The 15,543-nt window shown below is 40.4% G+C and overlaps 5 protein-coding genes across 5 annotated transcripts in view; 1 reads left to right on the plus strand and 4 right to left on the minus strand.

The window, feature by feature from the left end:
- Positions 1 to 15,543, minus strand: part of LOC311230847 (histone H1-like) — a gene marked incomplete at both ends in the record, with an annotated part of 63,669 nt that overhangs the window by 13,852 nt on the left and 34,274 nt on the right. The window lies entirely within an intron of this gene.
- LOC311230874 (histone H2B-like) lies at positions 366 to 740 on the plus strand (the record flags this gene model as incomplete). Its single annotated transcript, XM_084317261.1, has 1 exon — positions 366 to 740. One exon carries the CDS (start codon positions 366 to 368, stop codon positions 738 to 740), a length of 375 nt encoding a protein of 124 aa, XP_084173387.1.
- On the minus strand, positions 7,898 to 8,281 carry LOC311230862 (histone H2A; the record flags this gene model as incomplete). The annotated part of the gene is made up of 1 exon (XM_084317250.1): positions 7,898 to 8,281. The coding sequence occupies one exon, from the start codon at positions 8,279 to 8,281 to the stop codon at positions 7,898 to 7,900; it is 384 nt and encodes a 127-aa protein (XP_084173376.1).
- Positions 9,549 to 9,860, minus strand: LOC311230890 (histone H4; the record flags this gene model as incomplete). The annotated part of the gene is made up of 1 exon (XM_084317279.1): positions 9,549 to 9,860. The coding sequence occupies one exon, from the start codon at positions 9,858 to 9,860 to the stop codon at positions 9,549 to 9,551; it is 312 nt and encodes a 103-aa protein (XP_084173405.1).
- On the minus strand, positions 11,603 to 12,259 carry LOC311230846 (histone H1-like; the record flags this gene model as incomplete). Its single annotated transcript, XM_084317235.1, has 1 exon — positions 11,603 to 12,259. The coding sequence occupies one exon, from the start codon at positions 12,257 to 12,259 to the stop codon at positions 11,603 to 11,605; it is 657 nt and encodes a 218-aa protein (XP_084173361.1).

Below are 15,543 nucleotides of genomic sequence, written 5' to 3' on the forward strand. Positions count from 1 at the left end.
TTCATGACTGTAGGGAACTCGGGTAAATGTCTGACCCACTTACAGTGATGAAGCTAAGCTAGGTCCAGGCGTTCCCTAAGCCTAATGCATGCATGTCTAACTCCAGGGAAGATGTTAAATAAGCTAATTTCCCAAAATGTTGGAGTTTTCCTTTAAGAGAGTAAAGCAGAACAAACTCATGGCTGAAACTCTTCTGCCCTCTACTGGCTAAATGAGAACTTAACTTATATTAGGTTTACACACGTGCGCCACGCCCGACCAATCGTATCGTAGAAGACACGCAGCACTATTTGCATCAACCTCCTATAAATAAGGCAGGAAACCGTAAGCGGCCGTCACCATTCGATTCTGATAAGCCGTCGAATATGCCTGAACCAGCCAAGCCAGCGCCCAAGAAGGGCTCCAAGAAAGCCGTCACCAAGACCGCTGCCAAGGGAGGCAAGAAGCGCAGAAAGTCCAGGAAGGAGAGTTATGCCATCTACATTTACAAAGTCCTGAAGCAGGTTCATCCCGACACCGGCGTTTCCTCCAAGGCCATGGGGATCATGAACTCCTTCGTTAACGACATCTTCGAGCGCATCGCTGGAGAAGCCTCGCGCCTGGCTCTCTACAACAAGCGTCGCACCATCACCTCCAGGGAGATCCAGACCGCTGTGCGTCTGCTGCTGCCCGGTGAGCTGGCGAAGCACGCTGTGTCTGAGGGAACCAAGGCTGTGACCAAGTACACTAGCTCCAAGTAAACTACCCTGTTCACTGAAGATTAACCCAAAGGCTCTTTTAAGAGCCACCCACTCTGTCCTGAGAGAGTTATTCCTATTATGCTCATGATCGCGCTGTTCATCAAAGTGGTTGTTCAGTGCTAAATGAGTTCATTTCACTATAATTTAACTGACTTAGAAGTTAGCCCAATTATGAGGTACAGTATATATCATAATTAATACTATGATCATGTGTTTTACTTTCTCCATTATTATTGTCCAAACTACAGCTATGCAATTCTAACAGTATACAAGACAGCAATGGAGTTATGGACTTAATCAGTTATTCAAAATAATGCTGCCTGTTAAAAGCTGCTTTTCTAGATCAAGATTGATATTGAAACTAGCTTTAGTTTTTGTATATATTTTTTGGAATACCATATAGAATATTTATGTGGAGAAAAGTTTTGCTTCTACCAGGTGATTTGCCAGTCATAATATTAGTTCAGTCAGTTCATCCCAGGTCGAAACTAAAACAGAATGACTGTATGTGGAGAGGACCGTGCATTTAACTCATCATAATAGACATGGTTATACATTTCCTCAATAGGTTTAAATCCATTGTCGTTATACAAAGAAAATAAGTTGACGTCTAAACAGTACAAATATAACAGTAAAGTGCAATATGAAAGGACAAAGTGATTAAACTAGAGTATATCAGATGTATGTACATCAGTGTTACAGGTATAAGTCATACTGACCAGTGGTATAACTAGAAGAGTAGGTAAGGGATTGATTGATTGAAAACTGTATTAACAGATGCAACAGAATGGATACAATACAGTACAGCTCAATACACACAATTGTTAAGGGGATGCAGACCAGAGAAAGACTTTCGTCTTGTTTACATCAGGGTCCCCCATTTTCAATTAATCATAACATATGACATACAGATAGACAGTACTGCTACATTTATGACATACCAGATTTACATACAGTACAAAAATAGTCTAAAAAAGAGAGTATACATTTGATGAAAAAACTGTACATTGGAGGAGGTTGGCTGGTGGGGTGGGGGGGATATAGTACACATTATATATATTATTGCACATGCTATCATACAGACGTATACCGGTATGCAGAATATAGTTTGAGGTAGGTGTGTAAGGCAGTTGTAGACGGTGAAATGCAGGAGTTTGAACAGTATGGATAACCGATCCTGGAGTATAGGCAATCAGGTATAGGCACTATTAACTTTTAACTATTATTTAACTGACTAGAAGTTTTCCCAATATGAAGTACTTCATGTATAAGAATAACTCACTTTCTAAATTCTAACAGAACTACAAGACAGCAATGGAGTTCTGGACTAAATCACAGTAATTAAAAAAATAATGCAGTGATGCTTCCTGTTACAACCTGCTTTTCTAGATAGAATATTGATATAACCAAAATTGTATTATGTCTGATTAGCACTAGTACTAATGTATACATGTACTCCAGTTTAATCACTTATACATTGTATATTGCACTTTACTTTTGTATTTGCACTCAAGTTATTTTTGTTGTACTGTACTTGCCCTGTATGATGACAATACATTTTAACCTTAAAAAAAGACAGTCAGGGGTCTTTGAGAGGGCTCCAGGTGGTACCCCAGCTAAATGAGTGTTCATTTCACTATCATTTAACTGACTAGAAGTTAGCCCAATTATGAGGTACAGTATATATCATAATTAATACTATGATCATGTGTTTTACTTTCTCCATTATTATTGTCCAAACTACAGCTATGCAATTCTAACAGTATACAAGACAGCAATGGACTTAATCAGTTATTCAAAATAATGCAGCAATGCTTCCTGTTAAAAGCTGCTTTTCTAGATCAAGATTGATATTGAAACTAGCTTTAGTTTTTGTATATATTTTTTGGAATTCCATATAGAATATTTATGTGGAGAAAAGTTGCTTCTACCATAATTGCCTTGTTTGACTCCTTATATCCTGTTGACATGTACATTTGTCATTGAGCGCGTTCTAGCCAAATGAGTGTTTTAATTTCACTATTTTAGATGATTATATAAAAAAAAATTGTCATTATACAGCACAAGTATAGTACAACAGAAATAAATTGGTGTCTAACTAGAGTACAAGTGTAACAGTAAAGTGCAATAGGATTAAACTGGAGTATATATAAATGAGTATACTGAGTAATAATGCTGATCAGATGTGTATGTACAGTGTTACAGTTATAAAGACACTGTGATAATAAGTTAAGGGATATATATATAGTCTATATGCAGATGTTTTCAGACAGAAGTGGATATATGTATATTATACATGCAGTATTATTGTACATGCTATCACAAGTTACATGGGTAGAACATAATGAGGTCGGTAGTGATTACAGTGTAAGGCAGTAGTATAGGCATCAGAGATTGAACAGTAAGGATAACATATTATTGACCTAGAGTATAGGATATTAACTATTAATTCAACCGACTAGAAGTCACAAAACATAAGCATTAGTAGATTTGCTTCTATCCACCATTAAACAATGGATTTATACGAGGGAATGTGCCATTTCAGGGATAGTAGTGGTTGGCTCTAAAAAGAGCCGTTTGTGTGTTTTAGACAGTAAAGCTTAAGACCTTCACTTCCTCTTGGCTGCTGTCCTCGTGGGCTTCGCGGCTTTGGGCTTGGCAGCCTTCTTCGCGGGGGCTTTCTTGGCTGCGGGCTTCTTCACGGCCTTCTTGGGGCTCTTGGCTGCCACCTTCTTGGGGCTCTTGACTGCCACCTTCTTCAAGTTTCAAGTTTCTTTAATAGTTGTCATACAGAAGTACAGAATACTTTTGTACAAAATGCTTCTTACTGTTGCGCTCCAGAGACTGTGCATGACAAGATAAGTATGAAATAAAGACATAGTAAAAATTAGAAGTAAAAAAAGAGGTCACAGTGTTCAGTTTAGACATATGTACAATGTTCGTAGACGTAGTTACCATACAATATACAATACTGTGCAGTGTACTAATATACAATACTATATAGTGCAAGGCATAAATGGACGAGGTGCAGTTTAGGTACAATTCACAGTAGGTGTACGAGTTGTAGTGCAAATCCTTTATCAATAAATATAAAGTGTAAGTGTGTTTGTGTGATCTAAAGTGTGGAGAGTGGGTGCTGCAGTGTGTTGTTTGTTTGAGTGAGTGTGTGCGTGTGGGTGTGTGTGCTGTGTGCATTTGATGGTTGTTGCATAGTGATTATTGTTCGTTTAGCGATTATTGTTCGTTTAGCAGCCTGATGGCCTGGGGATAGAAGCTCCTTCTGAGTCTTTCTGTGCTCGCCATAAGACTCCGGTATCGCTTGCCTGACGGCAGCAGTTCAAAGAGGCAGTTGTTCGGGTGGCTCGAGTCCTTAATAATTCTCTTAGCCTTCCCCTTGCACCGCTTGTTGTAAATGTTCTGGAGGGTGGGAAGCCCCCCTCTAATTGTGCGTTCGGCTGAACGTGTCACTCTTTGTAGTCTGCTACGGTCTTGTGCAGTGCTATTCCCAAACCAGGAGGTGATGTTGCCGGTCAGGATGCTCTCTATTGTACATGAGTAGAAGTTCCTAAGGATCTTCTGACTGACTTGGAACTTCCTTAGGCGCCTGAGGAAGTAGAGGCGTTGTCGTGCCTTCTTCACAACACTGTCAATGTGTGTGGTCCATGTCAAGTCCTCGGATATGTGGGCTCCGAGGTACTTGAAACTGTTCACTCTCTCAACTGGTGCCCCGTCGATGCTGAGGGGGCTGTAGTCCTTGACCCCCGACCTCCTGAAGTCCAGTTCTTGGGACTCACTTTCTTGGGGCTCTTGGCTGCCACCTTCTTGGGGCTCTTGGCTTTGACTGCAGGCTTCTTTGCCTTTGGAGACTTTTTAGCCACAACCTTCTTAGCCGCAGCAGGTTTCTTCACTGGCGCTTTCTTAGCTTTCGGAGCTGCTTTCTTGGCTTCAGCCTTGTTGATTTTGAAGGAGCCGGAGGCACCGGTACCCTTGAGCTGGACAAGAGTGCCCTTTAACACCAAGCTCTTCACAGCGGTCTTCACACGTGAATTATTCTTCTCCACGTCGTAGCCACCGGCAGCCAGAGGGTCTGTGTACGTTTTGATAGTTCGTTTTTCGTTTCAAAAGGAAAAACGAAAAAACGAAAAGAAAAAAACGGAAATACGAGGTGTTTCCTATTTCCGTTTGAAACCAAACTCGAAAAAACGGGGGAAAACTGAAATACGGACCTGTTTTTCGTATTTTGGTATCAGAATCAAATGAAAAAAACGAGTCAATAATGGGCCGTGTACGTTTTGATAGTTCGTTTTTCGTTTTTGATGTGAAGAATGGAGAACGGAACCACGTGACAAGTACATTTTTCAATGTAAAAGCCATGCACAATCTAACGTGAACGAATATGTATAACGTTATGAATAAATACAGTATAGTTGTAGTAGCAGTAGTAATAGTAGTAGTAGAAGTAATAGTAGTAGTAAAGGTAGCAGTAGTAGTAGTAGTAATATTAGTGGTAGTAGTAGTAGTAATAGTAGTAGTAGTAGTGGTGGTGGTAGTAGTAGTAGTAGTAGTAGTAGTAGTAGTAGTAGTAGTAGTAGTAGTAGTAGTAGTAGTAGTAGTAATAATAGTAACCAACTGTTATTGATACACTGCAACGTTAGGCTATCACTATGAATTGAAAATGGGGGACCCTGATGTAAACAAGACAAACGTCTTTCTCTGGTCTGCATCCCATAACGTTTTCATTCATTCATTCATTCTATACTGTCGATAATGACGCTTACCAAGACGTCTGAGCAATCCTCCACGATGGACGTGTACAAATTGCGCATAGAAATTAGGCATATGTATTGCACTGATGAAATACCGGAGGCTACTAATGCGCCAAAATACCTAGATTATATTACGATTATTTTTCTGTTGATCAAATAAAAAGCCTGCCTACTGCAAATCAATATGATTTGTCGACCATGTCACGGCTTATTGTGGTCTGCATCCCCTGAGCTGTACTGTATTGTACCCATTCTGCAATCTGTTAATAAAGTTTTCAATCACACGGACAATAAATATAATGTCTAAATGAAATGCACAAAACAAAAAATGTATATGTATCATAACGTTACCCTGGTATAGATCTGTATGCATGTATTTATTCATAACGGTATGTATAAATATTCGTTCACGTTAGATTGTGCATGGCTTTTACATTGAAAATGTACTTGTCACGTGGTTCCGTTCTCCATTCTTCACATCAAAAACGATCAAAACGTACACATCAAAACGTACACGGCCCATTATTGACTCGTTTTTTTCATTTGATTCTGATACCAAAATACGAAAAACAGGTCCGTATTTCAGTTTGCCCCCGTTTTTTCGAGTTTGGTTTCAAACGGAAATAGGAAACACCTCGTATTTCCGTTTTTTTTCGTTTTTCCTTTTGAAACGAAAAACGAACTATCAAAACGTACACGGACCGACTTGGTAAAGGAGGCGCTAAGCGTCACCGCAAAGTGCTTCGTGACAACATCCAGGGAATCACCAAACCCGCTATCCGCCGTCTGGCTCGTCGTGGCGGAGTGAAGCGTATCTCCGGTCTCATCTACGAGGAGACTCGTGGTGTTCTTAAGGTCTTCCTGGAGAATGTGATCCGTGATGCCGTCACCTACACCGAACACGCCAAGAGGAAAACCGTGACCGCCATGGATGTGGTCTATGCTCTGAAGAGACAGGGACGCACTCTGTACGGCTTCGGCGGCTAGACTTGTATTCAACTATCCAAAACCCAAAGGCTTTTGCTGAAATATCATTTTGAGTTATTAGCTCTTGGTGTGCTCCATAATATTAACATAATTCTGGTGTTGTGTTTAATGCGGGACATATAATCTGCATACTGTTTTATCGTTGACACTGGTGCCCCCTTGACTCGACATACATGCGTTTTTAAATAGTTTGGGTGCATTTATAGTAAATAAAATTGACAATATAATATTATTTTTTGAGTAATTACCTGTGTAATATTTGTGTTTAGGAATATTTACATTTATATATAATATGAATATCCAGGTTATTAGAATTGATAGAAGCCTGTGTGTGTGTGTGACTTTGATTGATGTAAATCCATGTCGCTGTCACTGGCTTTTTTTGACAGTGCATTGCGAGAGAAGGAATAGGCAACAAGTTTTAATGGACCCGTATGAGGCCATATCTCTTACGGTGAGAATGTTATTGTTTTAAAAGGAAATGTAATACGATGTAAAAGGATAAATAAAACAGTGATTATACCATCAGTACGTTTATAAGCCACTCAATATACGGGGATCCGTTACACCCTCTGTACAGCACTTTGGTTGACACGTCATGTTAAATGTGCTATATAAATAAATCTGATTGATTGATTGATGAACACATATTATGCAGGTGAATTATTAGGATCTGAATAGTGACATCGACGTCATCACATATCTCTATACCTTGTTTATTAATTAAATCGTGTTAATTTCCGGGACATAATTTGAAAACAATGAAAGAGATTCAGTTAAAAACAGAAGGACATTCTAATTATATGGCTGTGAACCACTTCTCCACTAGAAGTTAGCACAATTAAATAATGTATTATGATAATATTCTGGGTTCACTCTCTCCTCTGGTATCTCCACACCAGTTATGGAATTCTGGACTAAATCATATCCAATACATATTCTCAGATGTGGGTTCCTGGGACAACAAAAGGTGGTTCCTGGTCTATTTTAGTATCAATGAGGGTTTTTGACTAACGCAATGCTGTTTTAGATTCGGTTCAAATGTAGCCATTATAATACAGCACAACTAAAATGTTTGGCATCCAACAAGAGTAGTGCAATAGCGATATTTAATGAAGTGATCACACAGGGTATAACATTATATACATGGTATTATGAATTGTATGATATATTAGATGTAGGTATAGAATTGTGCATTGTTCAAAGCGACTAACTAGTGACTATACCAAGATTATTCAGTAAGGTGATTTGTTGCTCCCAGGTGGAAATTGTAGGTGTGAAGACAGTACATTTAAATAGTCATAATAATAGTCATGGTTATAGATAGAAGTATTGCTTTCTCGGTAATATGTGGGTGGCTCTGAAAAGAGCCTTTGTGGAGTTTGTCGAAAGAGGCTAAATAATTTACTTCTTGGCAGCCTTCTCAGTCTTCTTGGGCAGAAGGACAGCCTGGATGTTGGGCAGCACACCACCCTGGGCGATGGTCACTCCTCCCAGGAGTTTGTTGAGCTCCTCGTCGTTACGCACGGCGAGTTGCAGATGACGGGGGATGATACGACTCTTCTTGTTGTCACGGGCAGCGTTTCCAGCCAACTCCAAGATCTCAGCGGTCAGATATTCCAGCACAGCGGCCAGATAAACCGGGGCACCGGCTCCAACACGATGAGCATAGTTGCCTTTACGCAGCAGTCTGTGGACACGACCCACGGGGAACTGAAGCCCGGCGCGAGAGGAGCGAGTCTTGGCCTTAGCTCTGGCCTTTCCTCCAGTCTTGCCTCTTCCAGACATGTTTATTCTGTCTATTACGTTAAACGAGTTAGAAAATGAATGCAGTGAGTTGGAGAGACCTCTTATAGTCAGTCAGACTTGTGTTTTCTCACCCAATCAGGGGAGTTGTTTTGTTGGCGGTTTTTCCAAAAGACCAGTCCTCCAATAATCGTGTGAGATGTAGGCGGAGTAACGAACTCCCAGAGCTGAGACCAATCAGCAACGACTGCGCCTACGCGTTAGTATGGCCAGAGTTTCGTCACACCAGCGTATTATTCTTGTTGAAGTGAAGACTAAAACGTAGTTTCTCATAACGGCAAGAACTAACTAACTGATATAACTGATATAATAGTTATCGATTACACTGCTGACAAGTAATACATATGATTAAAAATAAATACAATCCGAACTATCATGTTTGCTCCTTGTCTGGACTCCATTTGGGTTAAGCCTGCATGCTTTCCCCATTTCCAAAATGGTTTCGTCAGTGTGGTCCGGTACTGTCCATGGTGCTGAAATAGGTTAGCGCCCTTTAGATTTCCAGTGCCTACAAGTAGCGAATCCACGCTTCCAAACAATTTTTTTTATTTACATACCTGTATACTATATCTGTACATATTCCTTTCCTACTCTTACTCGTTACCCTTACCCTGCTTGCCAGTATGTACCATAGTGTCTTTATAGCTGATCACTGTACATATTAATACTACAACTCTGTACAGTACATACATCTGCTTAGCACTATTACTCAGTTGTACTCATTTATATATTTTATAGCTAGTTTATTCACCTGTATACATAGCATATTACTATTGCATTTAACTGTTATATTTGCACCATAGTTTGATGCCTTCTTTACATTGTACTGTAATTGCATTGTATGATTTCAATAGATTTGAATCTAATATATTACTTACAAAGTGTTGTACGATTAATCTTGAGGCATATCAATTTAATTGTAATTGTTCACATGTGCAGGGCTTCAGTGTACTGGTCACTGAAACGTCTTTCACGGTCGTCTTCTCACTATTAAAATCACCATCAGTTATTTAGTTTTACATTATATGTACACACTGTAGTTACATGGCAATTCCAATGCAGGAACCGTAGGCATTGCATCAGTGACTGGATTAAATTAAATGCTAAAACAAATTCAGTGCTATGCCTGAGACAACTCAGTTTAATACTTTTCACAAATAAACGTATGTAGAGTGTGCTCATTCAGTGATAAGGTGGGTGGCTCTGAAAAGAGCCTTTGGGTTTTGGATAGTTAGGGTTGAATGGAAGTCTAGCCGCCGAAGCCGTACAGGGTGCGTCCCTGTCTCTTCAGAGCATAGACCACATCCATGGCGGTCACGGTCTTTCTCTTGGCGTGTTCGGTGTAGGTGACGGCATCACGGATCACATTCTCCAGGAAGACCTTGAGAACACCACGAGTCTCCTCGTAGATGAGACCGGAGATACGCTTCACTCCGCCACGACGAGCCAGACGACGGATAGCGGGTTTGGTGATTCCCTGGATGTTATCACGAAGCACTTTGCGGTGACGCTTAGCGCCTCCTTTACCAAGTCCCTTACCTCCCTTTCCTCTTCCACTCATTGTAACGTATGTAAGAAAACAAACGAATGTAGCAACTGGCCAACCGCCTGCTTCTTTGAACCCTCTCTGAGGACGTGGTTGAGACCAAGAAGCGCGTAGGGACAAATGTGGAGGGAGGGTTTGAGGTTTACGTCTGAACATGTTTTGAGGAAGTGCTGTTTTCCCAATACAATACATCATCCTGAGAACCAGGGGAAAAAGTGTATATATATTTGTTTACTTAACTCTATTAATATTTTACAAGATGTGCACTGTAGTGCACAACCGGACTTCATTGATCGTAAAACAATAAGAATCATAAGAATATTTTGGAATTATGAAAATTGCATCCACATTCACATTGTCTTTTAACTGGCCAAAAGTGTGTGTGACACAGAAGAAAAGAAAACTTCTAATTTGATTCTTCTGAATTGTTCCTGTAGCAGGCAGGCCCCTTTTCTGAAGTAGACCAGTGTTCCTCTGGGAACTGTGTCAGTCAAGTACATGACTGAATTACCACATATTCCCATCTGTTCATCTGTGTCATTCTTCCATGTTTGCTCTGATTAAAAACCTCAGATCCCTACATTTGGTTTTGGCCCATGAAGCTGTCTTTATCAACTTCATGTGGCTCAGTGCATTGCTATACTGAGATATATTGTTTGTATATGTGATATAAATGGATGCTTGTGCCTTGCTAGTGAAATATATTGTTTGTATGTGATATAAATGCATACTTGTGCGTTGCTACACTAAGATAGTCTCATGTATCTGCCATGACCTTGTTGTTGTTGTCCTTACAGTATGCTATGCTGTAATTTGACCAGAACAAAGCTTCTTTGTGGGTAGTGTACTAATATTTCATAACTGTCCTTTCAGAAAGCACTGAGCACACTACAGGTATAGTTCAGACCTCCTTCTTGAGTGTTATACAGAGACAGATATATAAATAAGATGAAGTGGGTGGGGTATGCTATTGACCTAAATAATATACATCTGTATTTTAGATTCGTTCACTGGAAGAAGACGTATCATCCCCGGTCATCTGCAGCTGGCTGTGCGTAATGAAGAGGAACTAAACTAACTCAGGCGTGTTGCCCAAGAAGACTAATTACTAATTACATGCGCAACATTGACAAGACAAATTAACCAAACCGGTCTGAATACATGCAATTGTGCTTATGTACTGTTTCCATAAATGGGAAGAATGAATACTTAAAGTCTTTATGTTGACGAGGAAATGTGTTGTTTTGTAATCCATTGTAACTAATGCATCGTTCTGCCGTGGTTTGATTTGATCAGTCGGCTAGACTGAAAGTTTAGCAATATATTGTAACTATATATAACTTTATATATAACTATATATATATAATTTTAGACAATAATTGTGATTCATATCATCCAGCCCTCCGGCTCATTGAAACAGTACCATAGCAGTCATTACGAGGTAACAAATGCACCATGATGGCAGCAATTTATGCATTTCCAAATGTATGGATGTGATATGCAGTCTGATCTATATTTTAATTAATCATTAATTAGCTTATGATTATATACAAATTGGCTTGGAAGGAGTGAGACTCAATGTTCCCCGTCTGGTTCAAATAACTACAGATCGAAAAATGAAATACATGTTTTGTATAATTAGAAGACCCCTTCCCCTCAATGTATACCATTACATTAGAATGCATTGTTCCTTCATGGGAAATGGTGGTTGGCTCTTAAAAGAGCCTTTTGATGTGAACAATGTTCTGCTTGGACGCTTACTTCTTCTTGGGAGCTGCTTTGGGCTTGGCAGCCTTCTTAGCTGGAGCCTTTTTGGGAGAAACAGGCTTTTTCGCCTTCTTTGGGCTCTTGGCTACTACCTTCTTGGGACTCTTAGCTACTACCTTCTTGGGACTCTTGGCTGCTACCTTCTTGGGACTCTTGGCTGCTACCTTCTTGGGACTCTTGGCTGCTACCTTCTTGGGACTCTTGGCTGCTACCTTCTTGGGACTCTTGGCTGCTACCTTCTTGGGAGACTTCTTGGCTGCAACAGCCTTCTTAGCTGCAACAGGCTTCTTAGGCTTTTTAGCGGCGACTGGTTTCTTGGCCGCTGGCTTCTTGGCTTTAACCTCAGCCTTCTTGTTGATCTTGAAAGAGCCGGAGGCTCCGGTACCTTTGACCTGGACCAGGGTCCCCTTCGTCACCAGACTCTTGATGGCAGTCTTCACACGAGCCTTGTTCTTATCCACGTCGTAGCCACCGGCAGCCAGAGCCTTCTTTACGGCAGCAAGAGACACGCCGCTCCTCTCTTTGGAAGCGGACACTGCCTCGACGACCAAGTCACTGACGCTGGGACCTGCTTTCGTGGGTCTGGGTGATGCCTTCTTCTTGGCAGCCTTAACCGGAGCGGCGGGAGCTGGAGCGACTTCTGCCATTATTCTCTCGTTCTCTGCTGCGAAGCAAAAGCTGAAGTAGTAACTAGGAGCGTCAACAGACTGATAGTGTGGCCAAGGCGGGGGGCTGGTCTTAAACACTGCATGAGAGCCATGTAGACTCAACCAGCCCGGTCCGCCTCTGTACTGTCAAAATGTTCTGTCGCTTGTGTTTTCTCTTCGCATAAAATAGTTAAAATACACAACTATGAAAATTGCAGAAATCTAACGCCAAATGTCGCAGCTAGTAGAGACATGTCCCGTCAGAATCAAACTATTTGGAGAAACGTGGTTAATCTGTGAACGCTCCAAAACAATAATGTGTGCCGTCACCACTGTTGTGCAGCTACTTTTTTCTTGTATTTATCTCTTACAATTCTTTAGAGTAAATTAGAATCCGACAAAATCTCGTTTTCCAGCGAGCCGAGCTGCCTTTTGCTTTTTCCAAAACTAACTGTGCAAAAATGCTTCCGCATTCGTCACCGGAGGTACCGTAGTGGCGTGCGGTAATGCGCCTTTCATTTTCCTTCACGCAGCGCCCAGCGGCGGCGTGCTCGCTCAGGTGCGTGCGTGCGCCGGCGTGCTCGCGAGGTGCTCGCGCATGCGCATGAGATCCCGCCTTAACAATATATATAAGTCACCGCCCCAAATTCAGTATCCAGAAATAGCTCAATTGGCAAGACGCCATGGCTGTGGATCCTACAGCTAGTTGCTGGTGAGTTTGAATCCCGTCAAATATATTTTTTTTAACGTGATTTTTTTTTAACGTGTATTCTTTCGCCGGTTAAGGTTAGGCATGGTTAAGGTTAAGGTTAGGCATTGTTTCGGAGTTGGTTAAGGTTAGAACGGTTAAGTTTAGGCGCTGTTAAGGAGCTGGTTAAGGTTAGAGTTTGTCAAAGAGAATGGCAATATTCTTTCTATGGTTAAGGTTAGGCATGGTTAAGGTTAAGGTTAAGGTTAGGCATTGTTTCGGAGTTGGTTAAGGTTAGAACGGTTAAGTTTAGGCGCTGTTAAGGAGCTGGTTAAGGTTAGAGTTTGTCAAAGAGAATGGCAATAGACAGCCTATTTCCGCGCGACAGCTCCCAAAGCGGGCCTGAAAAGAAAGGCGCTTTACCGTAGTGGCGTGCGGTGACGAATGCTTCCGCATTTTTGCACTGTTGGATTTGGAAAAAGCCACACGCAGCTGAGCTACCTGACAAGGGACTGAAAGAAAGATGAGTCATCTGGGGTGACGCGTTTTGTTTTAAATGGGTGACTTTTCGGTGTTGGTAAACACAGTCTTTTGTTGGTGGTGGCCTGTAGTGTGGGTGACCTCGACTTCGTTTGAGTAAGTGGAAGGTTTAATGTGGCCTATATATGGATTAAAAAAACTGAAATTAGTCCTACCTTTATGAGTATGTACCGTATACAAGAAACATAGCTACATTTAGCTTTTTGTTTACAATACAGGCTTTAAGAGACAACTGAAACAACATCTAACAGCCCTACGCCTGCACATTATGTACATGTAGACACACACATACCCATAGTTACTTTTATTTTTACTTTATTGTATTTTTAGTGACAGGAATATTAGTAGCCTATCAAATAGGTTGTAAGAGTATATGGTTTCTCACTGCTTGTGAATTGAGTGCATATTTAATATATAGTGTTATGTAATGTATATTGTACTATGTATGATTTCATTATGTTTAGGAATGCGGTATCATGTAATATGTTTGATAGAAAGTATATTGTCACTTTCAGATTTTTAATTCCACTTGGTTGCTTGTCTGAACATGTCTTATCTGTAACATGTTTATATGTTATGTGTGGACCCCAGGAAGAGTAGCTGATGTTTTGCATCAGCTAATGGGGATCATAATAAAAAATCATACTGTAAGAAAGAAGTACACAAACAGGCCATGCAAGGCCTCTATTGTTAGTGTCTATTGGTGTAGTACATGTTGATACATTCTGAAGAAATCTTTCAAGGAATGAAACATACTATGTTTCTAGTCTACTACCTGTACCAGTACCATAGTGGGGCATTGGTTTATACACATGGCCCATGGTGAGACCCAGTCCTGTGTAAATGTTGGTGTCATCTGTTTAGTAGCCCAAACAAGAGGAAACCATCGGCTCAACTCAGCATCATCAGAAAACATCTCTTACAAAAATGTATCCTGGCATTCCTATGATAACAAATTACGCCATGTACCATTGATATCATGGTTTTAAAATGGACTATACCATGTTATTAATGGTTCCATTACATTTACTATGGCTGTACCATGGTACATCATTTATATAATGACTGGTACCATGGTTTAAAAAAAAAAAGCACCTTGTGAAACACAAAAGAAACGATTGAGCTGCTGATCAGTTTGATCAAAAGTATCCTTATTGGTAAATACTGCTCAGAAAAGTTAGGCCCAAATCTGTGATTTTATGTTGTATGACACACACATCTAGAGAAATTGTGACTAGATTTGAAGCATTAACATTACGAGTGGAAAGAGTGGAGAGAGCATGGTGTGGTATATCAGTGCATTTGTTGAAGTCCAAACCATAGGGGATGCCTGATGAGCAGAGTACCATTTCAGCCAGATGTGGAGGCTGCATATCCTGCGAAACATGGAGGGAGAGGGGACCAGCGATGATCAGTATTGCTGAAGTCATATTTTAGACTTCGGATTGCTGGCGTTTGATGTCAACAATGTTATAAAAGCGTATTGTTGTTGTAATAATGTATTTAACATAGGTATGGGGTGGTTCATCTTTTTCATTATAATTATATGAGCCTGGAATGTATTATTTTTCGAATAGCATTTCCACTTTGAAAATGCTAAAATAAACATTATCCATGTGTATTATAAAGACCAATAATGTATGATTGATCAAGGTTATAATAGAGCAGGTGATATATTCATTTACTGTATAATTGTGATGTACAAGCTAGAATTCTATCCAATCTAGCTACTTGTCAACAAACTAAAAAGCACAGGATTTTGACTGATATATAATTTGCAACTTAATAGCCATCCAAACTATGATTACAGTTGCTAGTCATTTATTAATCAATAAGTAAGATATACAATTCCATCTGCCGACAGACACCCCTACCATGATAATATCTGTACAAACGAAATGTAGGACATTTTTAACTAGAGAATTTTAAAAAGGAAATAGCCGGCACTCCATAACCACTTTGATGAACAGCGCGATCATGAGAAGAATAACTCTCTCACGACAGAGTGGATGGTTCTTAAAAGAGCCTTTGGGTTCATCTTCAGTGAACAGCATAG

This window comes from Notolepis coatsorum (genome assembly GCF_963971535.1).
Source record: "Notolepis coatsorum genome assembly, chromosome: 6".
NCBI lineage: Eukaryota > Metazoa > Chordata > Actinopteri > Aulopiformes > Paralepididae > Notolepis > Notolepis coatsorum.